The sequence below is a fragment of the Oxyura jamaicensis genome, chromosome 5 (assembly GCF_011077185.1).
Source record: "Oxyura jamaicensis isolate SHBP4307 breed ruddy duck chromosome 5, BPBGC_Ojam_1.0, whole genome shotgun sequence".
Taxonomy (NCBI): domain Eukaryota; kingdom Metazoa; phylum Chordata; class Aves; order Anseriformes; family Anatidae; genus Oxyura; species Oxyura jamaicensis.
The window spans coordinates 9,806,338-9,832,776 of NC_048897.1; the positions used below are offsets into that span (position 1 = coordinate 9,806,338).

Consider the following 26,439-nt stretch of genomic DNA (forward strand, 5'->3'; position numbering starts at 1 on the left):
AATGAACTGCTTGTCTGAAAATACCAGCACCCACTTTTGGGGGTGTGACTCCCTTTGGCACATAAAATATTACCCTGCAGTAGTTACTCAGCTTCGATGTAGCTGAAGATGGACTTGGCTGTGATGAGAGCCTACACGTTGCTGACAGAAATGACTGCCAGTACTGGAAGAAATAAATCTTTCATATACTAAGTGTTAACTCTGCTATAGCAGGAATTCCTTCAGTACTTCCTTACTTCTCCAGTGCAGAGATGATGACACAGAGACAAATCACAGGCATTAGGGCCTCCTGGGGCTCATCAAATGATGTGTCTAGAGGAGCTTCCTCAGGCACAATCGCCAGCACAGCTTGATGAGGCAGTGCAGGAAGCAAACATAGGCTGCTGCAAATATTAGCAGCCTGATACTACTAGCGGCAGGGGAATGAATCTTCCAGTGGAGACAATCTGAACTTTGGCTATTCTGTCTTGCTTGAGTAGCATCAAGTACTCTAGAGGGCAAGGTAATCAGTAAATGCTCATTTAAGGCTTAGAGGCATGTCATTGGTGAGGACTTTGTTCAAATTAATTGGTGTTAGACAGAAGTGGTGTCACTCATCCCATTGCTGTAGTGTTCAGTCCTATGCAGTGCCTCACAGAAGAAAACAGTGATCAAGAAGTGAGCGATACAGGGGTGATTGCGTTTCAAGAACTCTCTAGCAGGACAGTACTTTACACTGGCTGTTGATTTCTAAGTCCCCAGTCCTGCTAAGATACAATAAAGGAAAATTTGAGAAAGTAAGCAGAGGATAAATTGTTTTCTTACCAAAGTTCCCCAAGCTGTTCTCTCTTGTATCTACTCGTATCTCTAGGGCCTTCACTTGCTGCAGATCATCTACCCCCGTCAAAGCTTTCTGTAAAGATAAGCAGAGATTTCTGTGTATTCTCATGAAAGAAAAACAGATACAGGAGCAAAAAGGTGTACAAAGGCTTTCAAGTAGTGCTGCGTCAGCATGTGCTCCAGGTCAAAATGGCTAGATGTGTGATCACATTAAAATAAATTTATCATTAAAAGATGTTTCTTTCTAGTAGCTCTGAATTATTCCAGTATCATGTAAATTCTGCATTGCTCACAGAATCAAGGCTGAGCATTATATTCAAGCTGCAAAACAAAAAAGACCTACATGCCAATTAAATTCATTTGAACTACATGACCATAGCTTAAAACTTGCGTAAATCTTGTAAAAACTTGCAAATCTTGTACTAATCTTCAGCAGATAAGGAATGTGATCATAGTGTCTTCTCTAATCAAGAAGGTGCTAGATAGTAAAACTCAGTAAAAGGCTAAGCAACGTGTTTTGATCAGAAACTATCATAAGAAAACACAATTTTAGCTCAAGATGGTCTTAAAAGGCTTACTTTTCTGATAGAACACAACAGTAATTACAAGAATTACAATTTTCTTTAAAGAGAGTTAGGCAATGTCAGTGGAAGCCTCCATAATCTTTTGTTTTTGCAAAACCTTTGTGATATGGTCAACCACTGCAGTAACCAAGGGTGTGTGTGAATGCAACTCACCATCACAGGTTGTTTCCTTAAATATCCCGAAGCTGGCATTGACACATACATTCAGATTTTGCTCTGTATTTGATATAGGGTCAGTTGAGACTACCTGTTCTCTAGCTTAATCACAACAAATGATAAAGAGAGCCTTGAACCAAAATCCTGGCGTGCCACTTTCCAAAGGAAAAGCCTGAGAGAGCTCACTCCGTAACGTGAGCTACTTGGCAAAGGTAAGCATGAGGACAGAAACAAGCAGGAATAATTCACAGAGGAGAGAGGGAAGCTCTAGGGCAGCCAACGAAAACTGCAGTGAAGTCCTACGGTCCCAGGCTGCAATTCCACAAGCAGTTGAAACCATCTCGTGTTACCACTGCCAGCGGGTTGCTCTCATCCCATTCCCTCTTTTCTTCCCCACTACGTATCCCACCGCTTCATTTGCATCAGCTTCGGGTGCTCAGTGAATCCTTGAACCAATTTAATTAAATAGGCCAGGAGGGAACTCTGCCCCTTTTTCCTGATGGGTTAGTGGTTCATGGAAGGGTCTGAAATACTCCAGAGAGATGAGAACAAGGCTTTAGGTCACCGTAACTGCCTGAAAGAGCTGAGGCTATAGATAGTGAAACAGCTGCTAGATTTTCACCTTCTGTGCCAGAAGAGTTAGGACTTAGAGCTAAAAAAGTCTGCTTCAAAGAAATGGCTGATTTTGGTATCAGTTTCTCCTCAGTATTGCAATCAAGAACACAGGAGGCAAGGCGTATTGCCACCTGCCTTTTGCCACTCTGTTGAATGACTTTGTTCCTTCACATTAAATAATCTCTACCTATGGGAGATAAATTTTCTTACTATTAGGAAGTTACAACATACTTTAGCTTGTTTTCATCTGGAGACCAACACTAATAAGGGGGAAATGATTCATTAGAAGAGAATGTGTGTAGGACCACCTCTGTTTATGAGTTTTGGGAGGAAAAAATAACCACAAGAACATCCAGTTCATTTTTGTAGGGAGAAAGGGCAGTTGCAACATTCCCGCTCATCAAGTAAAATCTGTATTGCTCACAAGTGACTGCAATTTCATTCACTCAAATGGCTCCACATCCCCTAACAAACAAAGGACCAAAACACAGTCTGAGTGGAGCTGAGATGACAGTTTAGAAGGGCATGGTTTCCTGAAACAGCTGAGCATCCCTCCTTGAAAACCTGGCTCCCTCTGTGAGGCCTTGAGTTGGACTCCGGAGAAACAGAATTATCCAAAATCTTCATCTGCTCCTGAATCACCTTTAAAACATTGTGTTTAAAAATATTTTTAATATGATTTTTTACACTGTGATTTTAAGCAGGCTGAGCCTAAGAAAGTTTCTGGACTTTCTTGCCACCACACCAGAGCATAAGAAACAAAGGTCGGAGGCGAAAACTTGACAGAGCTCAGCAGCATCCCGAAATTTACTTTCTATCCCCAGGCGCAGCCCCCAGAAGAACTGTTTTTCTCCTGCAGAGAAGGCAAGCTTACCAGCTACAGACAGTTTTCTCCCCCAAGTAAACACAAGGTCCTTCACTGCAAGCCATATTTTGCAGCAATCCTTTTCAGCAGATGACAGTTTGTCATTTAGCATGAGAGCTCGTGAGAAATGAGAGCTAGCTGACATCCTGGCACACAACCATGCACTTGAATTGCTGAACTTAGATGCAAACTTATTGTCATTAAAAGCAACTCCTGAAAAAACACCTCCCCCATCCCCATCAAAATAGCCTTAATACCTACTTTCCTAAAAGACAGCATAGAAAGAGGTCTTTTTTCTCCTTTTCCTCTTCCATATCCACCATTTATTTGTACTTTCCCCCCTGGCTGAGAGAGGAGTCCCTTAGTGCATCAATATTTAGTGCTGCAACAGGCAGAGCTACTGCTCCAACGCTGTAAAAGGTTATTAGCTGCCATCAGCAGCCCTTTGAACTATTGATAGCTGCTTGAAGCATGCGTTAAGCAGATGCAACAGGCTCCACGTGTTCACAGCCTCCACTTCCCCGGTCTGCTTTTCCAACCACCTCCATGAAAAACATTGTCCTTCTGCCCACTGATGCTGAGGAGATTCTCGAAGAGCTTGGATTTGCCAGGCTGTGGGATGCAAAAGCTATCACAGCACGTGAAGGAAAGACAAAAAGCTCTCAGGTTGAGGATATGAGCTCCCTTCAAGGCACTAGAAGCACAAGAACCCCAGGTGTGACTGCAAGCTGCTTAGCAAGCAGAAGGTCAGGGCAGCAGTTGAAGAGAAGGCTGCATGGTGAGCAGCTCCTGGGGTGGGCAGTTAGGGCATTCCTACTCCCCAGACCCCTTTCTTGGCATACTGGTGCAGCTGGACAGGTCTCGGATGTCACAGCTAAAAGTCTGGCACCGGGAACGGAGGAGATTAAGGCAAGGACATGGAAACATTTAAAATACAAAGATAATAAGCATCTCCCTTTTATACTGCTGTTTACCGTCAAGCACAGGGATCTGCAGCAAAATCTAAAAGGAAGGATATTTGGGAGGAATTTTACTGCTATTAGGTTGTAAAAAAATCACAGCCAAACACACTGACAAGGATGAGCTGCTTGGACAGAGACGTCTGGCACCACGTGAGTAAAGGTGCTGCTAAGGCACTGAGCAGCTCTTCACTCCTAGGGCCGTGCCAGGTCTAGGACAAGCTCCTGCCCTAATTCAGAAGTGTCCCACTGTGGCTTCAAGCCCTGACCGCCTGCCCAAAGCTCCAAAGGCTGCTTTGACAGCCAGCAACAGAAGGTTTCCCTGCTTGTGCTGCAGGAATGCTTACAGACATGAAGGCGCTGTGCCATCTAGGGATTTCTTGTGTTGTTTACAGCTGCAGCAAGGGACTGAGGATCTACTCAAGGCAGAGAGCTGGATATACTCAGAGTTATTTTACAGCAGAAAAATGTCTGGAAAAAAAAAAAAAAATTCAGGTTGATTGCTAGAGTCCAGAGAGAGTTCTGCCTGCCACCTGCCTACTAAGGTGAGTATTGGTTAGACAGAGAAGGCAGATGTTTTCTGAAGAATCAAATACCGAAATCTTTCTTGCACCTGATGTTCCCAAAGGTGGCCTGACACCTTGATTCTGTGCCGCGAGTGTTCTACTCCACCCTAAATCTTCTTATTTGAAAGGATGAATTTCCACGGAAAAGCAATGCACAATTCTTCAAAGACTAAATGAGAAGTGAAACAAAGATGGACAAAGTTCACTTTACATTTCTGTACCTCATTCAAAATAAGAGGAAAACTCTTTTGCATGAGATCATGTGAAAGCTATTGGTAAATAATTTTGCCAGTATTTTATGAAGCAACTCCTTCACTGCTCACAAACCTCTCTCATTGTGCAAAATGTCTGGCCAATATCTAACTGGAGAGCATGTTTGGAAAGCTCTTCTTCTGACTGACAAGAAAAGACGTAAGTATTCTGTGAAAAACTGTAAGTGAAAAATGTTTCTGTGTTTGCAGAGCTTCCCAACTGGCAGAACAGGCACCTGGGGATGCAGGGAAATCTGGTTCAAGTCCCACTTGCACCTCTCTGTAAATTCCTTAATTGGCAAATAATATCTGTTCAATTAAAGCTGGTGTATACAGCTGATTTCTTCGCTCTTCCCCAGATTTTTCACATACTCTAAGAAAAGTAGATATGTTGCTGAAGAGCATGTTGCGTGCAGCTGTCAGAGAAGCATTTCCAGCTGTGCGTTTATTTTGCTGATCTTGGTTAATTTGGCTAGCGCAGGAATTCCTGAGTGGTGAGCTTATTTTCTTTTAGTACTACACCTGTATGCAAATACTAGATTCATGTCGATTCATGCGTTCACTGCTTTTACAGGGATTTAATTTCTAATTCCCAATCCAAGTATAATCTCTTCCTGCACAAAAAATAAAATAAATAAATGTTGCTACAAGTACAACAACATATTTCTTCTGAGAAGAAAATTGCTAGGCCATTAGTGAGGTTTTAAGTATTTCTAAGTCAAGAGATTTTCAATGAAAGGGAACAGAACTTCTCTGTGGTCCTACATATAATCTTCCTTTAAAAATGGTTACATGCTGCAGATGGCTGTAATTACAATATTTAGGTTTATTTCACTGCTTTTTGGATATACGTACAAAGACACACTTCTCCCGGCTCAGATGAAGAGATTAGCCAGGCATGCAGTCTGTGATGAACAGGGATCTCCTTGGCTAGTACAAAAAGGGTAGGTGAGGATAATAATTGTGAAGTTTAATTGTTGATGGATGGATCAGTAAAGATGTCTTTTCTCCCATACTGCAGCCCTCAAGTCATGGAAATGGTTCTGTGTGCTCAAGGGACAAGATACCTGCCTTGTCCTGCCAGTCAGTCCAGCTCCTGACCCATGCTGGGGATTCACAGTACTGACACCTTTTAATTTAAAAACAAAACAAAACAAAACACTATTAAGGGTCCGATGCTACAGGCTGCTAAGCAATCTCTCTCTAACTATCACAATTTAAGAGGAGAGATACTCCTAACATCAATTTTTGCTTCAAATTTGTTCAAGGATTTACTTTCCCTCACACAGATACACCATACGCTAATACTAATTCTTATTCCTATCTAGCAATTAGGTGCATAGCAAGTGGCTGCAACCATTATTTCAATGTAGTGTCACCACTCAGCAGTCAAGGCTCCGTTCCGTGATTTTGTTAGCTGAGCAGCTGTTACTATATGCAAACGAAAATCTGTTTGTTACAACATATGTGTACATAAAGACTGCTGGTGTGGTAATTTGGACATAAAACATGGGAATTTAAGTAGCAGGATGAGCACTCTCATATACAAGCCTTCACTGTAGTGAAGGTAGGAAGAACATTCCAAAGGAAAGCTCTGAAACTAAATGAGGCTTTGTAGCTTCTTTCCTATTCACAATATTATGTTTAATACTACCTTGAGCAATCTGATCTAATTTTGAAACTAGCTGTGTTTGTAGTAGGTTGAAGTAGAAGACCTCCAGAGGTCCCTTTGAAGCTTTTTTTTTTTCTTTTTTCTTTTTTCTTTTTTTTAAATGTTAGCTTTGAATGATTACCCAATTCTAATGAAGGAGTCAGAAGATCCAAATTAAATCAGTTACGTCCATCTTGTTGACTCCATGTATGAAAAGTTAGCAAAATTTTGCACTTGCTCCCTTGATTCCAGTTTCTTCTCAAACTCGCTTAGCTTACAACTGCGAGGAAAACTTTCTGCCAAGGAAAAAAAGGAAGTGATTGAGTAATTTCGGTAAGAATCCAATCTGTTGTTCCAGGACCCTCCAGGATTTTCTTCTCCCCATGAGGATGAGTGCATACCATATGAAATACACCCAAACCTCCTGAGCAACAAAACTAAACAGCACTTCCGAACACGTGTTCCTAAGTTTAAAAAGCATGATTAATTGGAGCAGGATCAATAAATAGTGAAATAAGAAGAATGTTTCCTTTGTTCTCTGAAGATCACATACAAACCATGATGATAAGACAAGTTCAAGAATGGAAGCAATTACTTTTGATAACGTGACAGTATCTGGAAGATGATTTTACCCTGTAGGACGAGTTTAATCTGAGAAGCTGAATACTTCTTGCAGAAGTCAGGAAAAGAGCCTTCCTTTGCACAACACAGGGAACAGAGATGAGGGTTAATAGTTAAAAATCTGAGTCAAGACAGGTGGAACTCTTAATTTCAGTTCCTCCATACTTAATGAGAAATCTATGCCACAACCTCAATAAAATTGAAAACTAATTGCAGTATATTCTCCATTAATAACCAGTTTTCAGAACGAAGGGAAAATGGGGAAGAGTTTGCTCACCCTATATTATGAGAGAGAATCACAGTGTTCTGTACCATATGAGAATAACACAAGCACAACACAAAGCAGAGGTAAAGAAGGGAGCTGGAAATATTAATAGCACATGTACAAATGGGAAAGCAAGAGAAACTACTGATATAGATGAAGATTAAACAGCACAACAGAAAATTGGTATTGATACCAGCAGAAAGCATAAAAAAGAACAGCTAATGATACCAACCCTTGCATCAAATAACCTGTAGCTTGGATGAAGAGTATTCAGACACAAAAGGCCACAGTGTGACATGACAGCAGGAGAGGTACTAGCAAGCAAAAAACTACAGAAGATGTTATTAACCTGACTAGAATATGGAATCACACAGAACTTGTGAACAAGCATAAGATTTAAGCACGGTGACTGTCTGCTGTGGAGAAGAGCAAAATGGGCAAGGGACCTACAGCTTTGGAGTAGTGGTCTGTCTCATGTGCTTTGACGTTCAACGCAGCAAAAAAAAGAAAGGAAAAAGCATTTAAAAAAAAAGAATTATTTTAGGCCAAGCTCTCCTCTGACGACTGGAAAAAAAAGTGAAGAAATACACACACACACCTTTTTGAAAGTCCTTAGTAATGGAGACTGCTAGTGGAGAATAATAATTCCTTTAGTAAATGGAGACTGCTACTGCTGTCCCTCTGGAAAAAGGACAAAATGAGTAAAATATGCAGGTACAGACAGGGCCTATGTCCTTATCTGAATGTGAAATAATTTAACTTTAATGAGCATGTATTTTAAAAATCTATTAGCTCCTTCTTAGAGCACTTCAGTGAAAACAATCAATAACTTTAAAATATTCACAACTAAAAGACAACCAAGAAGATATTGTAAAAGTGTGTTGATTCAAGCAGAGCGTCCTTTCAAACCATTTGCTTATCAATGGCATGTGGTTCCTTTAAAATTACGCACGTGATTTTTTTTTTCCAGATTGAAGTGTTTGAAAAGTATCTCTATTTTTACATTTGAAAGTGCAGAGGAAGTAAATTTATGGAAGCAGCAGTTTCAATTTGATCAACATAAAGGTCAAAGAATAGATAAATTGGAAATGTTATTAAAACAAGCTATAAACATTGTTAATGTTTCCTTGACAATGTCATATTTCTTCTCTCAACAGGAAGTATCCCAGCTATGCCAACACAAATGTCAGGTTCCAGGGCCAGGAGATAACTGTGTCCAGAAAAATTAGTAGGACAGTATGCATCCATTTAGAAGTCTTTGTAAGTGAATTCCTTACAAATGTTAATGCGCACAATCTTAAAGTGGCAAGACCCGATTAAGTTCAAGGGGTAATTTATTACATGAATCATAAAGGTTTGTTTTCATTTACTAAGAAAAAGTCTAGAATTGGAGGGGAATTTAGCTTCTGATCTGTATAAAAAACGAAATATGACAAAATAACGAACTGGGTAACACTGACTTAACATGCTTTTCTGCCTACAATTTACCATGAACTAAAAGCGGCACAGCTCCAGAAAAAGAAAGAAAGAAAGAAACAAAAAACCCCTACCAACAAAAGAAATTTCTAAGGGTTTAATTCAGAGTTTATGGAAGTCAAAGGACAGCTGTTTTGGTTACTCTAATGGGCTTTGGTTCGTGCCCTAAGAAAACAGACTAATCTGAGAACTTCCTATTGGATTTATACAGGGTATTGTAGGCCACAAACATATTACACTGGTCAAACTCCATGCCAAGTTTTAAAAAAAGACCAAGAAGTTGTCAGCGGTTGACATTGGCCAAAGGAAAGTGAATAGGATAGATCGTAAGGTCATATGCTGTATTTTATTTCCAGAGAGTTTAAAATATATACTCTGCAGAAAGTGATTTTCTTATGAAAAGAGTTAGGTACCAAGAGAAGAGAGATTCTGAGAACAACCTCCTAAGCTCCAGTGCTGAGTCAAAATTGCGATTGGTATATGTCTAAGCAGGCATATAAACCTGCTGTTTGAGACGTCAGCTGGAACACGGCCCTGCAGAACGTGAATGCACAGTGGGTTATGGATGCAGTGAACACCACCTCAGTCTCTGGGAGCATCTGAAATGCAGCCTTGACCCCATCCATGTTTCACAAATTTCTACACAGTTCTGCAGCACAGAAAGCTGCAGCTTCTCCCTTTTAACTTCTGCTCCTAGCTCTCCCTCCCTCCTGCAGAAACAAGCACGGTTACATCTCAGTTTTTAGCATCCAAAGGATTCCACCCTTAATTAGTCCTGAGCAAATACAGCACAACATACAAGATCTTCCTTTACCAGACATTTCCACACATTACTCTCGTTCAACAAGCTGCATGCCAAAATAATTTGTCTCTTGTCAAAAAGGAACACAGCTTTCAAATGCACTTTGAAACCTCACACTTTGATAAATATAGAAAATATTTACAACACTTGCAGAATATTTTAATTGGCTTCTTAGCAGGACAGAGGATTTCACTAATTCAGAAAAAAGTTGTCCTTTTAAAGTTACATTTTCAATCTGTAGAACAAGGTTCCTGTAAGAGGCTTTTTCTAATGCTAACATTCAAGGTACTTCAGACAGCATTAACAAGATCTGTTTTAAATTATAATTGTACTACTGATGCTTTTCTTCATGCTGCTTCAAGAAAACTGGCAATAAAGACAGTAGCATTCATGCTGGGCATATTTTTATATGAAACAAGGAGAAAGGAGGACAAACATTTGATAAATTTCCATAAGACAGAACCTACTTTATGCAGAAGTCTGTCAAATATGCAACAATCTGCAATCATCACAAGAGCTGCTGGAAGGTTATGTTAATATAGCTCTTTATATGCCAGTTTCCTTTTCCTCTGCAAAACGTTGGATGTATACTCACCAGTTTCCTGGGGGAAAGGTATTCATCCATAAGTAGCTCTCCACCATCCTTAATCAGCGGACGGGGATTTAGGTTACCTCGCCAACTCCACTCAGTCACCCGGATTGCAGCTGAAGCCGGACGAGAAGCTCTGCCAGGATTCCTCTTCAGTTCCATCTTCATATGCTTTGAATAAAAGGATAACAAACAGGCTGATTTTTGTCTATATTTATTAGCAAAAATATTTATTTTTAGTAAACTCTATTTTGATTCTTGTCGCAAGTTAGTGCCTACAGAGACAAAGGTTTCTCTAATCAGAAACAACTCAATGCAATGCACCACAGCAGATCTATTCTTCTTTTTCTTCATCCTCATGAGCTATCGTAGCCCTGCCCCATCCAGCCTACACTGTAAGCTTTTACAGAAAACTATCTTTTGCAGCTGTACAAAAAGCCAATGGCATACCTACAGCTTCCTATACCCATCCCCTCTTCTTAGAAATGCCAACAGCACACAGCAAAACTCTGCTGGGCTTCAGGCTGCAAATGTCAGCACTAGGAGACATCATTACTTCTCTCCAGCCCTTTGCGCTTTGCCTGTGGGCAGCACGTATAGCAGCAGTATACGTTTCCTTGCCCAAGTTAAACATACATGCGCTGATACTGACTGCCCCCGGGTCGCTCAGGCCATGGCTTGGAAAAAATAAAGTGCTATTTAAACAGAGCTGTGTATGCTTTAAGCGAGGAATGAAATCCAGGGTTTGAAGACGAAACACTTCAGAAATGTTTATTCTTCGTTTTCTGAATCTATTCCTTTTACAGAAATAGTAACGATTAACTTTGAACTATGAGGCTAAGCATATGTATACCAGTTCAAGTCAAAAAGCAATCAGCTGTACCCAAACGGTGCAAGCATTGCTATGATTTATACAGCTATTTACTAGGACTTGGCAGCAAGGAAGCATCACAGCTGGAAACGCTGCTGTATCAACAACAGCCTAGACTACAAAAAGCCTCCTCACTCGGCTAAGAGACACCTGCAGTTTCCCCCTCCTGTTCTCCACTGCGAGGCCATTCTTAGTGCTGGAAAAGTAATTAAATAATCAAGCTAATTATAACTGGCTGATAAGGTTTCACTGGTGGCCGAGAGCTGAGAATTACCACCTTCTTTACTCAGGGGGTGGTGAGGCACTGGCACAGGTTCCCTGGGGAAGCTGTGGATGCCCTGTCTATGGAAGCATTCAAGGCCAGGCTGGATGGAGCTTTGGGCAACTCGGGCTGGTGGAATTAGATGGTCCTCAAGGTCCCTTCCAACCCAAACCACCCTGTGATTCTCTGACGACTTCTCTCACTACTCACATCCAGTCAAAAGCCTTCATCTCCACCCCAGAGAAATCCAAAAGACTCAGTACAGTCAGAAAAAAGTAGCAGCCCTTATCTGAAGAAGAAAAAGAACAGATAACAATCCCCCAAACCTCTCCCTGCAGGATCTCCTAGCGTTAGGAAGAGAGGAACCAAAATATTCTTCCTCAGGGGTCACTGCATGTACCTGATAAGCATTCCCAGAGATGAAACCGGCCTCTTAAATGTGCTACTTCTGAGCCACCACAAAGTTCGTTTCTTGAAGAAGATATAAAAGGACACATTCTTCAGAGATGGACAACTTTTTTCAATCTTTCTAATGGCTTATAAAATAAATACCACAAAACGAGCTGAGCAGTGATGCAGCTCCTAAAACCTCAGCGTGCCCATAGGAGTACAACTCCCACACTTCTTTCCATTAAGAGGAAAAAGTGATCTCTCATGTTTCATACTTTCTGGGGAAAAAAATGAATTTCTAACATGTTTCTTTCTCCAAAGAATTCCATAATTTCTGGGTTTCTCTCCTCTCCATTCTTCAGAGTACATCGTTATGGTTTAGTCACTACACTGAGTTGTAACAGTCATCAGTTGTCCAAGGAGATTCAAAAAACTTATGGGATATGAAGATCTTCTGGTGTTGTCTTTATTTTCCTCCTAATTCAAGCAGATGTCATTATTATCCAGATAATCCTGTATGTTACTGAAGCCAAATGGATCAATAGTCAGAAATTACTGATGCAACATGAGCGCAAAACATAGGTGAGAACAGCATGATTGTGTAAGTTAGGGCTGTGAAGAGTTAATAAACTTGCATAAAACAAATTATTTTTCTCCTTCCTTCAGCCCATCGCTATTACACTTCAGCATGCCCTCCAATCTTTGAAATATGTGTTGATACAGCACTTACTTACGCGTTGACAAGCAGATCAATTTGTGGCCTAAGACCTGAAGTAACACTTCCAATTCTATACTTCCTGCTATCGATCCGCTGCTTGTAATTATTGTAACAATGGATTAGAAAGGAGAAAAGTATTTTCATCGCAGATTGTCTGGGATGAAATTGAGGTACTGTCAGCAGACAAAGCTAATCTTTTGAGCGTGCTTCCATCACTTCAAAACATCCTCAAAACGAGGGACAGAGAAAAGTTCAGATTGGTACCTCATGGTTAGCCTCAGGGGGACAGCTCACAAGGGCCTGTGTTGTCATTAAAGAGGTCTGAGAAGTCACGAACCTGATGATGTGCTCCACAGAGAAGATGGCTGCGTTGGATATACTTGGAATATATCTGAATGATAACACAGAACATTCCTGCAAGACTCTGGGAGACCAAGAAGGATGAAAGCTAACAGAACCTAACACAAACCTTCAAGGAAATAAACCGGAAAGCAAAGCGATACCAATGAGTAGTTGGGAGACTTGTGTAAAAGCAGAAATTTGTTGGGAAAAAAGAGGGGGGGGTGGGAGGCCTGCCCTGTATATGAACATTGAGAATAAAACAATGAAAGAACTCGGTGAATTAGTGTTTGCGAGATTTGCATCAGGAGTCTCAATTTAGCAGGCTCTTATGCATAGATACCTAGGAGCAGATAATCAATGAGTGCAGGAGAAATGAATGACCAGCGAGCTGGAAGACCCCGGATCCAACAAGCAGCTTATCTGCCAGCTTCCTCCACTGCTGCCGCTCTCCCTCCCGCGGTGAGCACAGTAATGCTAAGCTGTTCCATTTACGGGTGCGTTGTGAAGCTCCACTGAAAACTGTGTGACACTTTCAACATACATAGATTAGCCCAGCTAAGAGAAATTATTATTAAAATTAAATGAGCCTTGGAACAACATGTTATTAGAAATCCCTGCAGAATACTGTAATTTGCTAGAAAAATTTGGCAGAGAAGAGTTATTTGACGTTCTTAGGATCTAACAAACTGGTAAATCTCCAAGACTTAATTGTCTTCCTACAACATTTATCTGAGAGTCAATGATAGAATTGTGAATTCTTCATTAAATGTGTATTAACATGTGTTTCAAATACAGCAATTGCCAGAAATGTCTGACTCCATATTAACGAAGTCTTCCTTAAAGTCTGGGAAATACCCCGTGAATGATGTGACTAGGCATTGTAATTTCTAATGCAGCCTTCAGGATATTACCTAGAGAGCTTGTCTAAACAATTAGGGTACTGTTGTTTAAAAACAAACAACAGTAATCAACCAAGATTTTCCCTAGGAAAGATGTATAAATCTGTGCATTAAAGACATTCTGGGAAATAAAATAAAATGCAAAGTCCCCAAGGTCGAGGGAATATTCAGCATACTCAGTTTGCCATCTGAAAGCCCCCAACATCAGTGTTTCTGCTGCCTCTAGCACCTCTACAGGCATTGCATTGGTACCATCATGCGAGCCACCCAGCCCTTTTGGAATACTGAGTCATCTGGAAATGGAAAACACATCAATCTTCGGCTAGCCTTCAGAGACACCAAGATTATCTCATAGCCGTATGATTTTAGGCTGGAGAACAGAAGCCCAGGAGAGTGGGTTTCTACCTCTCTTTTTTTTTTTCTGCTGTGGTGGAGATGAAACACTTTCCTGGGCTTTCACAGATCCTCTTTCCCAGCTCCTAGCAAACTCCTTCTATCGATTTTGTTTCTTCTGCCTAGCCCCAAACAAAGGAGGATAACATCCCACATAAAAATGAACCTCTGCTCCCTTAAGCCAGTTTCTAAACCACCATCCTCTTCTGCTCTTTGGCTACCCATGGCTTCCTAAAGCTCCTCTCTACAGGGAGGAGCGTGTCATTTCAGGTAGGGCACCACAAGCTGTATGCCCTCATCTTTATGTCGCCAGCTGAAAAATTCTCCAGAAGGAAAAACATTTCAGAGCCATTTTACCTCCCCTTCAGGACAGGAAACTCACACTGTGGGCTTTGATTTCTGCTGCCCCGCATTATGCCGTTTTTGTTTAATCCAGAACCACAAGTTACAGCAGGGGCCACACTTACCACAAAGGATTTGGTGTTCACTAAGGATTTGACAAAGGTCTGGCTTATAAGTCCTAAGGGAACTGTGAGTGTCCTTTTAAGTGTAATTTTGTGCAAGTGCACTACAGATAACCTCTTCTGGAAAATAACTGTTTGGGCAGCTGGAATTCGCTATGATGTCATCAGGAAACTACTGTTACAATAATCCACCCCTAATGGCAAAAACAGTTCCTGCTCCGTTTATGCGATATAAAGCATCCTGCAACACAGCTCTCTGCTTTAGCAGGTGCAACTTTAAAAAGCTGGAAAATAAAACATCTGACCTGGTATTAATGGGAATCTCTCTCTCTCTCTCTTTTTTTTTTTTTTTTTTCCAAATATGGGAGAATGATATCGTTTTAATCATCTGATGTTGTTAAACAGAAGGAGGTAATGCCTACTTCAGCAATGCTGCTGTAATATCAAGTGATCACATAAACACTATAAAGTGTTCATAAACATTCCACTTATATGGCCCTTTTAAGAAATATTTTTATGAGAATGCTGAAATATCAAGTACAATTCCCCTCCCATTTAACATCTTTCAAAATTCACTGACTTCAGTGACACTGAATGACTCAGACGCTTAAAACGGTGGCTTTATTTAACCTTGCAGCCAGTTTGAGGCCTTGGTTCAAGCAACCAAACCTGCACATGAAGCAAACATATTGACCTTCCTTATTTATGCTGTTACAAACTGTACGAGCACCCGGTGGTCCCTTGGTGTTACATGTAAATCCTGCTCCAGAGCTGCCATGACCATGGTGGGTAAGCCTCAGGATCTGTGACCCACTCAGTCCTCAGGGAAAGGTCTCTGGAGCTTCCTGGTCTTTGCACTATTCCATGCACAAAGCCGAGCTCAAACTGTGCTGTCATCCAGAGAAGCAGTGGCCCTAGAGAGGAAAGCCCACACTACAAACCCAGACTGGGTTTGAGACGACACTCTTGAGGTAAAAGGTGTTTCATATTCTTCCAAAACAGAGCAGTAATAAATAAAAAGGCAATGCATTTAAATGCCACCAGTTTTTCTTTTATATGTCTACAGATTGCATGTATTAAAAAAACTAGACAGGTAATACTTCCCCACATCCTGCCAAGGAGGTTGTAAGGTGATGAGAAATTTTTATCATGTGTGCTGGAAATGCCTCTAAATGAAATCACTCTGGAACCAGCTTGTCAAATGTTGTGATGGCAGGATAAAAAGCACATTGCTCTTTATTATATGTGCTGTTATGTGTCAAAGACACTACCAAAGTCCATTCAGTTGTTTTTATTTTTAGAGCATTGTGGTAGGAAGGGATTGGTGGCGACATCTAAGTGGCTACAAACATTCAATGATACCTGCTGTAGTGCAAGTGGCTATGCACTTTGAATGAACATGGCTACGAACTCTGAATGAGCATGGATTACCTAAATCCTTGGCTGAAATTGCAAGATGCCCTGGATACATTTTTTCTTACATTTTCTTTTGCAAGAAAACATCTCAAGAGGCTCTTCTGCTTTCTATCCTCACCCCGCTCCACAATCAGCATAAGAGGAGAAAAGCAAGGGGTAGGATGTGGCAGTAGTAGGTTAAAAACGGAGGTTGTGGAAAAACAGCACACCCCGAGGTGCTGCCAGGAGGTCTCCTATGATTGTGGCAGTGGAGGAGACAAGAGGAACCCGTCACCCTTTTACCTTTCATCAGCACCTTAAATGCAACAGATGTCATTGGAGACAAAAATTGGGGAAAATATTTATTTTTAAGCAATCCTTAACATTACAGTTTCAACTTTGTTAAAGTAAGTTATTCTTTTCAATTATTCCCAAGGTACAGATATTAATTTGAACCATAGTACCTGCCTAAATGAAGACTTCTGTAAGAAAATGCTTAATATTCTTCTCTTTGGACCTTATTTCCAATATCCTATTCTTATTTCAGAAGACAGAATGCACAGATACGTGCATCCTCTCAGAATGAATTAAGATTTGATCTCAGGTTTAACACTCCATTGGTTATCCTAATATCTATCCGATATTCTGTAACCTTCAAAGGACAATAACCCAAGCAATTATTTTCTCTAAAATGTCAGCCACATCATTTACCTTCCTAGCATTCAAAAGGACCAGTATTCTCATATTACAAGCAAATATTCAATAATTACTTAAATTGCAGATACTAGGTATGTTACTGTAGCCGTGATGCTCTGAGGACATAACAAAGCAAGGTTTTGTAGAGAGAGTATCTTTATTAAGAGCAATACAGTTAAGAAATCACGACCAGTTTTGGGGTACACGGGGTCATCTTGATGTGTCAGGCAATTATCCGTGTGCTACATGCTCTCCGAGCTCCAAAAGGAAAAGCTAACTCAGCACCATTCTTTTAAGCCCCTAATCCTGAAGACTTACACGAATAACTTTATGCCTAGTGAAGGGGGTACCCAAGTAAAAAAGTTCACCAGCTGCCTCACCCAAGATAAAAGTATTTGCTGGTATCATTTAAGGTATTAACAAAGGCTTTCCCACAAGGCCCCCAAAATAGGTATTCCTTCTTTACAACACCTCCACGAGATGTAGTCTACAAGCAGGCTGAAGGTCCCTGTTCTAATTAATCAGCCATGGCATGCTGAGGTAGTTTGGTTAACAAAAAGTCCCACAGGTAAAGGCAAAAGTTGCCCAAGCTGTTTCTTGTTTAGTTTCTGATTTGACTGAGAAGACTTAAAAATAAGAATCCCAGCCTACTGCTTTTGAGCTGGGCTGGAGAAGGAGAAAGGCAGCCAGACAACCCTCAGCGCCCAAGATCAGCACTGCACATCCTTCAAACAGTCTGTATTCCAGTCTGAGTACATTAAAAGAAAAATTACCTTCAGGGAGCTCTCCACTTCAGATGTTTAACATCTGGAAAAATAAACAATACCGTCTAAGCACATAGGCTGCAATAGATATTTAAAAAATAAGAAGCAGCGTGACGAAAACATATTTTAAGGGAGAATAAAAAATAATCAAGATCTGAATGTATGGATTACAGCTAATTCATCACTCAAGCAACCATCTCATTGAATTAGTGCCAGTGGGTGAGGTCTTTGCACATCTTCTGTTAGCACACAGTTAGCTATTTAATAAATAAAGCTTTTGTCAATGATTAAACACATTTGCCCACTGGTTTGTCTTGATCCTACCATATTCTGCTGGTAGCCATGCTGCGCAAGTAGTTTGAAAGCGACTCTCATCAGTTGCAGAGGATTAAAGTGCAAGTTTTTATGTCCCACAGAGAATTAAAATTTCACTGAAAAATATTATGTACAAGGCAATGTCAGTGTTGCTAAGACAGGACAATATCAAGAAAGAAAGTGTTCCCTCGCATTGCAAACTTACTTCTTGATTTATTGTTGCCCTCATTATCTTGTCCTGTTACACAAAAAACCTTCTCACCGTGCATAAACGTTGCTTTTAACCTAGTCCTGATGTCTTTGGGGCTTAAGGCAAGAGACTTTAACATCAGTTGATCCTCTCTCACCTGAAGAAGCTGAGTGACCTGTATACTGGTGTCTCTCCAATGCATCCCCCATTTTCCCCTTCATGACCAAAGCTCTTGTAGGCTCTCTCCATTCATTAGAATAAAACTGTCACAGTGCTGCTCTGTTTTCTGAGATACAAAGTAAAGAGATGCATCCGCTACTGTCTCTCTGCACAGGTGAATGAAGTACCAGAGAGGAGCAAAACATCAGATCAAGCTTACAACACTGTTGCTTGTTCTCAGGCTAGTCTGACCCCTGGACCCAGGACTATGGTGACAATCTAAAGGTGCCAAGAAAAACTGTTCTTGGTCTTCAAAGCATTTTTATTATCCGCCATTTAGAAGCGTTCCCAGATTCCATCTCAGAAATGGACAATAAAAACATACTTTTTTTTCCCAGCTATTATTGCACTGCCTTTATGAGCCCTCTGAAATCCAAACTTCTATGCAGGATGAAAACGCATCAGATATAGCATTTCTGAGTTTTAAAGTGCTCTGCTGCCCCTCAACAATTTTCAGCCTGTTTTATTAGGCAATTAAGCTGATTGAAGCAAGAGATTCCATGGCATGCGAAGCCATTTGAAGAGTCGTTTTCAATGCTGGGATGTTTCCGATTTCTATGTGTTGCTCACATGGGATATACTGAATAAAGGGAAACCAATTCTAATTTAACTCATAGGAAAACACCGAGCAGTGCAGGACGGTGCAGGAGCTTATTAAGTAACACCCAGCCCCAAAATTTTAGCAAGAGCGGACAACTTACAGTGCAAAGAACTTTATAAAATCAATTTAGGCTACTAATTAGATTGTGTTATAACTGTCATGCTGGGTCGAGGCAGAGGGCCAGATAGCTACTGTAGACAGAAACAGATGCTTAAAAAAATACTATCAGAAACAGAAGTAGTCCCAAGCAATCCTTCTCTGACATATTGTCTTCGTTTCTGGCAATCAGCTAGTTAGTAACATCCCGAGCCAAAAGGTGTATTGTGTTTGACAGCCAGGGAAAATAATTAGGGAAGCAGTTATTTGTCACGTCTTACGACAAGTAGTCATCCAACAACTAAGGATTAACAAAAAGCAGTTTTTAAAAAGGAAAAAGGATATTTTTGCATCACATTTGTTTAGATTATAGAAGTTACTGTCCTAGGTTGTTGTGAAGACTAAAATTATAAATGAAATCACAAATGGCTAGACACAATTATAGACAATCTATCCATCTATCCACACCATTCCTTAGTTTATACCTTTCTTTTGCATCATTTCTTTTTCATCCTTTTCTAGCTGAAGAGTCTTATTTTATTTTGTCTCTTTTCCATTTTTCATCTTTCTTCTATTTCATGGAAACAATTTCAGTTCTGCCATTTACTTTCCAAGGTCAGAACTGCACATAAGATTCAAGATACAGGCACAGAGACAGAACATGAATTTATACTCTTTTCAATTCCTTTTCTTAGAAGTTTTAACACTGTTTCTTTTTGACCAGCTGCAAGATGATATTTTCAGAGAACTACCACAGTAGCTGAATGCTCTTTCCCAAGAAGCAGTAATTTATTTCGAGCCCTTCATTCTATATACCTTTCCTCCCCACGTTCATTGCTTTGAACCTGGATGGATTCTCTATTAAAATAAAACAAAAACATACCCAAGCATTACTTATACTAGTAACGTTTAGAAAGAGAAACCAAAGTAGTGTTAGAACACAGTGCTGAAAAAGTAAAACTCAAAGTGCAAAAACTGCAGGATAAACAGAGTTCTGTTATACTTCAAATCCTTCATGATGTGAGATACTACAATAAAAGAAAGAAGTGTTTTCTGAATTTCTTCTTTTTTTTTCCTTAAAAAAAATAATCAGATGTTTCTTTGAACTGGCCAGAGTCTACAATCTTTTCCTTTTAATACAGATAAATTGGCTTTTATTACATCTGTCACAGCAAATCTGGACTTACGATTTATATTGTAGCAAGGACTTGCAGTCCTACTGATATAAAATGGGTTTCCCTCCCAAGTGTTTTTTAAGCCAATTTAAGAATCTACTGAAAGTATAAAGACACTAACCATTTTACTAGCAAATTAAATTTACACATTCCTTTCTCTGAGAAGCTCATGAATTTTCTTACTTAAAAATAACTTATTCATCATTCCTCCTGAACAAATATTAAACCATTCACATTAGTAACAAATCTGGCAATCCCAAGTTTATGGTCTATCACATAATGATACTATTTTGCAGAATTAAATTTTATACTACTTCAAACTTGGAAATTAAGTGTGTTTCTTTAACCATGCCCTTAAGAAGCTTCAGTTAAATAAGTGCACACACACTAATAGTAATAATAATAACAATTAATCACCCTGCTCTCATGCTAAACTCGCATTTGGTCTTGTATTGAATCTGAATCCTGCTTTCAGATGGAATCAGGTCCCTGGAGTTGAGGAAAAACAGGCTGATGATTTCAAAGGCCGAGGATGGAGTCTTATGTTCTCTCTTCCACTGACAGCAGCGTATGAATGAATTAACAAACTGGCAGAGGTGCATGTATCCACTTATCAATCTCTTGAGGTAAGACCTACAGGAACGTGCAGGCATGCAGTCCCTACTCTTCACTGCACAGCCAGCAGAGGAGCGCAGGGCACTGACTGTTCTTACATTGCTTCTCACTGTAAATGGCACATGCTGTCTGAAGCTTCATCTCCCTACCCATGTTCTCAGTATTAAAGCCATGAGAGAACACATAGACCAGAAAAACGTAATAAAAAAATCTGTTAATGACAGCAATCCTGAGCTCTGACATATCTGAACATTTCATTTTTAATGCAAGTTGTCTTGTGCAAATTATTCATGTCAGACAAAACACATAAAATGGAGAAATAAAATAAATGGGAGCCAATTTTTTTAAGTACTGAAGCATTTCCAGTCCTTTGTACATTTTCAATTATTTTACCTTTTCCTTCAATGGCACTGCTGTTCTTTCTCTTTTGCTTTCCATCCCACTGGTATAGAGGCTTTCATTGAGTAGTCAGTCATTCATCTCCATTTATCTTCAATGACGCGTTTGCTTATAGTGCAATTTCTTGTTTCATTGCTCCATATCCTGCTTAAACAACAGTAAGAACATGATCTTAAAAAAAACATGCCACAGACTGAGCGTTCTACAGTTAATAATACAGAGCACTTCTTCACCAGCTAAAAGAGAAGATCATGCTCAATAGGTCTAAAAAGTGTAACAGGACGTTAAGCTGTACAGCCTAAAAGAGTTTAATGAAAGTGTAACTGAAAAGTTTCCCAAGGAAAACATGAGAACATGAAGGATTTAGTACAGAAGAATCTACACATGTACAAAAAGAACTTATTTGCTGAACAATTATTTACTCAAAAAACAGTCATTTCCTAGGCTGTAAGGATAAGCAGAATCTGTTACAGAAAGCCTTGGCAACAGGCTGTAATAGCCAAAAGGTTAAAGACAACACTCAATATATTTTCACTGTATCACACACCTGAAAATTGTGCCTTGCAAAAGCTGTTGGAACGGAAAACGAACAGGTGAAGAGAAACATACATATCACAAAATGATGATTTTTCCAAGCCAATAGTATAGGTTAGGTGCAGAGCCAAGACAGGCTTTACAGACAGGCTGATGGGAGGGCTTGCGATATTCAATTCAGTATATTTACTGTCTGTTAAAAACTACGGGCAACACCTGCATCATGAGCCTCTTCCTTTTAGTGGGTTCCCCCCAAACCACTCTCTGCATCACATATGGATCCTAAGGTAGGGAACGTACCTGTGATACAAGGAACCCTTTCTGCAAGAAACTGAACTAAGCTTAAAACCCGTAAGAAGATGCTGCATTTTTATAAACGATGTCTACTCAGCCATCACTTGCAAGTTGTTTCCTTCAAAAGAAGCTGAAAATTATGGAAAAGCTCAACATAAAAAAAACAACTCAGGGATGCTTCCACAATTTGGAAGTGACCTGGGCTGTTTATTCACCAAAATCCCTTTTTTACCAAAGCGTAAAATGCACAGGCGCGGCTAAACGCGCCCGGCTCGCCACCAGCCCCCATCCAGCCTCATTCTCCACCGCTGCTCGCGTTTTGCTACAGCAGCGCAAGCCTCGGAGCGTGCCAGATGCAGACCGGACGAACAAATTAACCGCTACAAAAGCCATTTTGAAGGTCTGTAACAGCAAGCAGGCGTTCAGCAGGTTAAGCCCTACCCCTCACCGTCTTCTGTCGCTAGTTACAACAAAGTATTTAATAATAAAACACAAACCCCGCCCTGCGCCGCTGCCCGACTGCTCCGGGCTGCCACCCCCGCGACCGACCGAGGCACAAGGAGCCGGGGTTGCCCCGCCCGGGGCCAGGAGCTGCCGAAACCGGGCTGAGCCGTGAAGGGAAGGGCCCCGGAGCCTTCCCTGGGAGCCGCCTCGCCCGGCCCCGCGGCGGGGCCGGCCCCTACCTGCGGCCCGGGGCCGGCCGTCACCCGGCAACCGCCCGCCACCAGGCCCCGGCCTCCGCCGCCGCGTAGGCCCCGGGCACGGCTGGCAGGGGGCCCGTTGCAGGCATTACGGAAAAATTAGGTGTTCGTTGGGGCATGGCTGTCCCGTTTGGGATCTGAAAGCATCTTTGCAGACTGGCACATAACTGGAAGTCCTGTAAAAAAGGGTTCTGACACCCCGCTGACTACCCTATGCGCCGCTAACGGCTTTCCTAGGGCTGGTTACCCCTCCAGCTCTCAGTGCTAAAACAAAAAAAAAAACACCACCAACAAAAAAAATTAATAAATAAACCCAAGAAAGAAACAGATGAAACAAATCCTAAGTTTCCACAGCAGAGCAGCCAAAAAACCTAGACGTGTGGTTTGTCATAATGCGGATCCAGCAGACGAGTTACAGCTTTGATGCTCTGTTGGTGCAACGCTCAGTGAGTGAGCAACAATGCACTGTTCTTACCCCATTCACCATCTCCGGGTTGGAGAGTGCTAGCACATCAGCCTATTGCTTTTTCACTATTCAGCCCCTGGTATGAATACAGAATACTTACCGAGGGCGATTAGGGGGGGGGGGGGGATTTTCTGGGACATTCCTAAGTATACCATCGGAATGTTTCACAGACTTTCCAAAGCAAATCTTCATAGCACATATGTTAGGCATGATGGCATGTTTCTGCTGAAGTAAGAGCTTGGGAATGAAGACACAGAGCCATTAGTGTTAAGTACACACCCAGGGCACAGACAGGCTAGTGTATGGGATTAACTTCCTGCGATCCAACAATATACCAGGCATCTGCAGAGCCATCTTAACGGACCATACTAATAGCCCTTCCACTCTCTGAACCAAACTTGTTTACTTTGCCTTAATATGATTTATTTGAAAAAGCGAGGGACTAAAGCACAATACAGACAGTTTTCACAGCTCCACTGAGGAGTAATTCATTAAACCGGGTTAATTCAATCATCCAGACTCATCTGTCCATAAATTAAATTTGCCTGTTCAAAGACACACATTACCTGATCTTTCCAACTCATCACAATATATTTATTCAGAACATTGCTCTTATCATTTTCACTTGCAGTTAGAAAGAATCAACATTTCCACACTTTGGATATAGCATTCCTAAATCAGGAATCTAGGAAAAGGAGATCACGCCCTCAGCAGTCCCACGTGAAAAGCGTGAATTTTCAGGGTTTACATCCCCGATTTTCCTTGTTTTCCTGGGAACAACCCTTACCACCATTCCTCTTGGGGGTAGGAAGATAGGTAATAAACTCCTGGGCAGGAGACACCGTGGCCTGCCCGCCATTAACAAGAGGCTGGGATTTTGAACACAGTGCTTGCACGCACACATCAATACCCACACAGTCAATACATACTGTACCTTTGCAAGTATATTGGAGCACAGCAGCTGCTGGAGGATTGCATCATCATTTCCTTTGCAACAACATGAAATCCACTCTAGGCTTTGGAAAACACTATCTTAGACCACAGATCAGGAAATGTGTTGCCTCCCCTCTTGCAGGGCCTGACAGTTGACTAACGTCAGAAAAGATCACCAGGGGCCTGTTTTTCCGAGGTGATGAGCACACTCAGCTCCACCTGCTGTCGTTGCAGTCCAGCTGCCCACCTTCACAGGAAGGAAGGCAAGGGGCCTTCTTGACGTGTTCCAGGAAGGTAGCGTGATTCAGTGAAAACAACACCAAATGAAGCATCTGCCCCTTGAATTTTATTCCCAATTCTTTCACTTATCTTCTGGTAACAAGCATAAGTCACCTTGACTTAGTTTCCCCCCACATCTATTCTTGGTTTACATTTCCTAGAGGTTATCTGTGGAGTAAGTATATAGTGTATGCACACCTCTGCATAGTAGTTTATTCTTCTGCTTCTTTGCTGAAATGTTCGTGTTATAGCCAACACAGCCTGAACTATTTGAAACCATTCAAAGGAGAAATGCATCTTTCCATCGCTGAGCAAGAGAAAATCTGGCTCAATTTCAGAGTAAATACAGGAGCTTTATGCCTGCACTGTTCAGAGTTACTGTAATTGTTCTGGCACCATTCCCAGAGCTGAGCTAAGGTCAGTGAGAAACCTGTAAATTAATAACTGTGGAACTGATGTGATCTCTATCCAGGAATCATGTTGTACATACATGAAGCTTTATAGGAGTTATACTTCAGTTTTGCCATGAAATGTGGAAAATGTTAATTTTTAGTATTAACAATTAGCATACCCTGGACCCATTCAGAGCCCTTGGACCTGATTTTGATCTCGCCATTACAGGTGAGAATCCACAAGCTAAAACAGGTTAGACTGGATTAATTATATTGGTGCTACCCAAATGAATGGAATCAGGTGAAACTTTCTCTGAAAACCAAGCCTAGACAGACATGCTTTTCTTCTGGGGTCTCTTGAAAAGGAGATACAACTGTCCTTGTGGTTTTATCCAGTGTATCCAAACAGCCAGTCACAGAATCACAGGGTGTTAGGGAATGGAAGGGACCTTCAAACCACTCCCTCATAAATATTACTGATTAATCGCTAATTGCACTTGATAGTTTTATTATTAACATTTAGGAATTCCATTGTATTATATTTAGAAACACAGAACCATGAAGGGGTTTTCTGGTTAGGGGAACCAGTTTCCTGCTATTTCAAGTAACTGCATGAGAGTCATTTAGATACCTGTCAGTATCTTCTACCTGTCAGACTGTTCTTTTGAAAGATGGGTCCAAAGTGTCTCTCTGAGGATTGCAGACCTCCTGATTTATAGGCTAAAATTATTTACTGCCAGTTTACACCTATTTGTTCTTTTGCCAAAATATTTTTCAGCTAAAAATAACTCCTCCTCTCTGATGTTTGCTTTTCTGATATATTGATAGGGCCCACTCTCATCTCATCTTGACATTTATTTTGCTAAGTCATACAAGCCAAGCTCAAAATCTCCCATCATAAAAGGCAAGCTCACAATTCTTATCGTCTGTGTTTTTCTTTTCTAGCTTTTCTTTCTTGAAGATGGGTGATCAGAACAGTATAATTTACTCCAGGTCTTATGCAGTGGAATAAATAGTCTCATTTCCGTACTGGAAATACCATGTCTGGTATATCCTGCAAACAGGTTATTGAGATCACATCGAATTGGTTGCTCATAATCATTGACTACTAAGATGAGGTTCCTCTCTGTCTTTGTCTTCCCTATCTGCAAAGACAAGGGGAGCGGAAATCCCCACTACAACAAAAGGTTTTGTAAGTACCTGACTCTGTACTTTGTATCACTACATTTTATTCTATTCTTATTACCCCATCCCCTTTTCCAGTCTTCCTCTGATCATGCTGTTTAATCATTATCAAATGTCATTAGCATGCTTCTATTTATTTTTCCGAAAGAGCCGTAACTGAAATTAAGATGAGTATTGTCCATAAGAACACCCACTACAAACTTTCCACCTGATACTCCCCATTTCAGCACAATCTTTTCTCCCTATTAGTCAGCTCTGTAAACACCTTTTTGTCTTGTGAGAATTCATTGTGCTCTAGCAAACAACCCATTTCCTTTGGGGCACAGTACTGAAGGCTAATCTGAAGTCCCAAACTACCTAGATCTGTAGTAGTCTCTTCATTTAGAAGATCAGTCCTCTTACAAAGGGTAGCTGTAATCTTCCTTTGATACTTATGTTTTCAATTATGATTTGTTTTAAAATTTTATGTACTGTTAGGGTTCAGACTGATGGGTATGTGTTAGCCTAGACCACTTCTCCTTTGCCTCTCAGCATCTTCAGCACTGCATTTGCAGTCCTCAGTCTCTGTAGTATCATACCATTTTTGTTTAAGGTGCTCTTTCAGTACAGCAAGGCAGAAATTACTCATTTGC

General features: G+C 40.8%; 1 protein-coding gene across 8 annotated transcripts in view; it reads right to left on the reverse strand.

Moving 5' to 3' along the window:
* Positions 1-24,094, reverse strand: part of LRRC56 (leucine rich repeat containing 56) — a 59,253-nt gene extending 35,159 nt beyond the window's left edge. Inside the window, exons 1-4 of one of the 8 annotated variants that reach the window (XM_035328723.1) lie at positions 23,953-24,094; positions 21,018-21,167; positions 10,226-10,390; positions 805-892 (exon numbers count right to left, since the gene is read on the reverse strand). In XM_035328723.1, the coding sequence (XP_035184614.1) occupies positions 805-892; positions 10,226-10,390; positions 21,018-21,062 (298 nt within the window). In that variant the 5' untranslated portion in view covers positions 21,063-21,167; positions 23,953-24,094. Of the gene's footprint in view, positions 1-804; positions 893-10,225; positions 10,391-10,669; positions 10,756-11,144; positions 11,184-17,024; positions 17,457-21,017; positions 21,168-22,167; positions 22,316-22,348; positions 22,538-22,878; positions 22,986-23,952 lie in introns of those variants that run through there. The other 7 variants (XM_035328724.1, XM_035328722.1, XM_035328720.1 and 4 more) reach the window with 7 other exon arrangements.
* Positions 24,095-26,439: the final 2,345 nt, after the last annotated feature.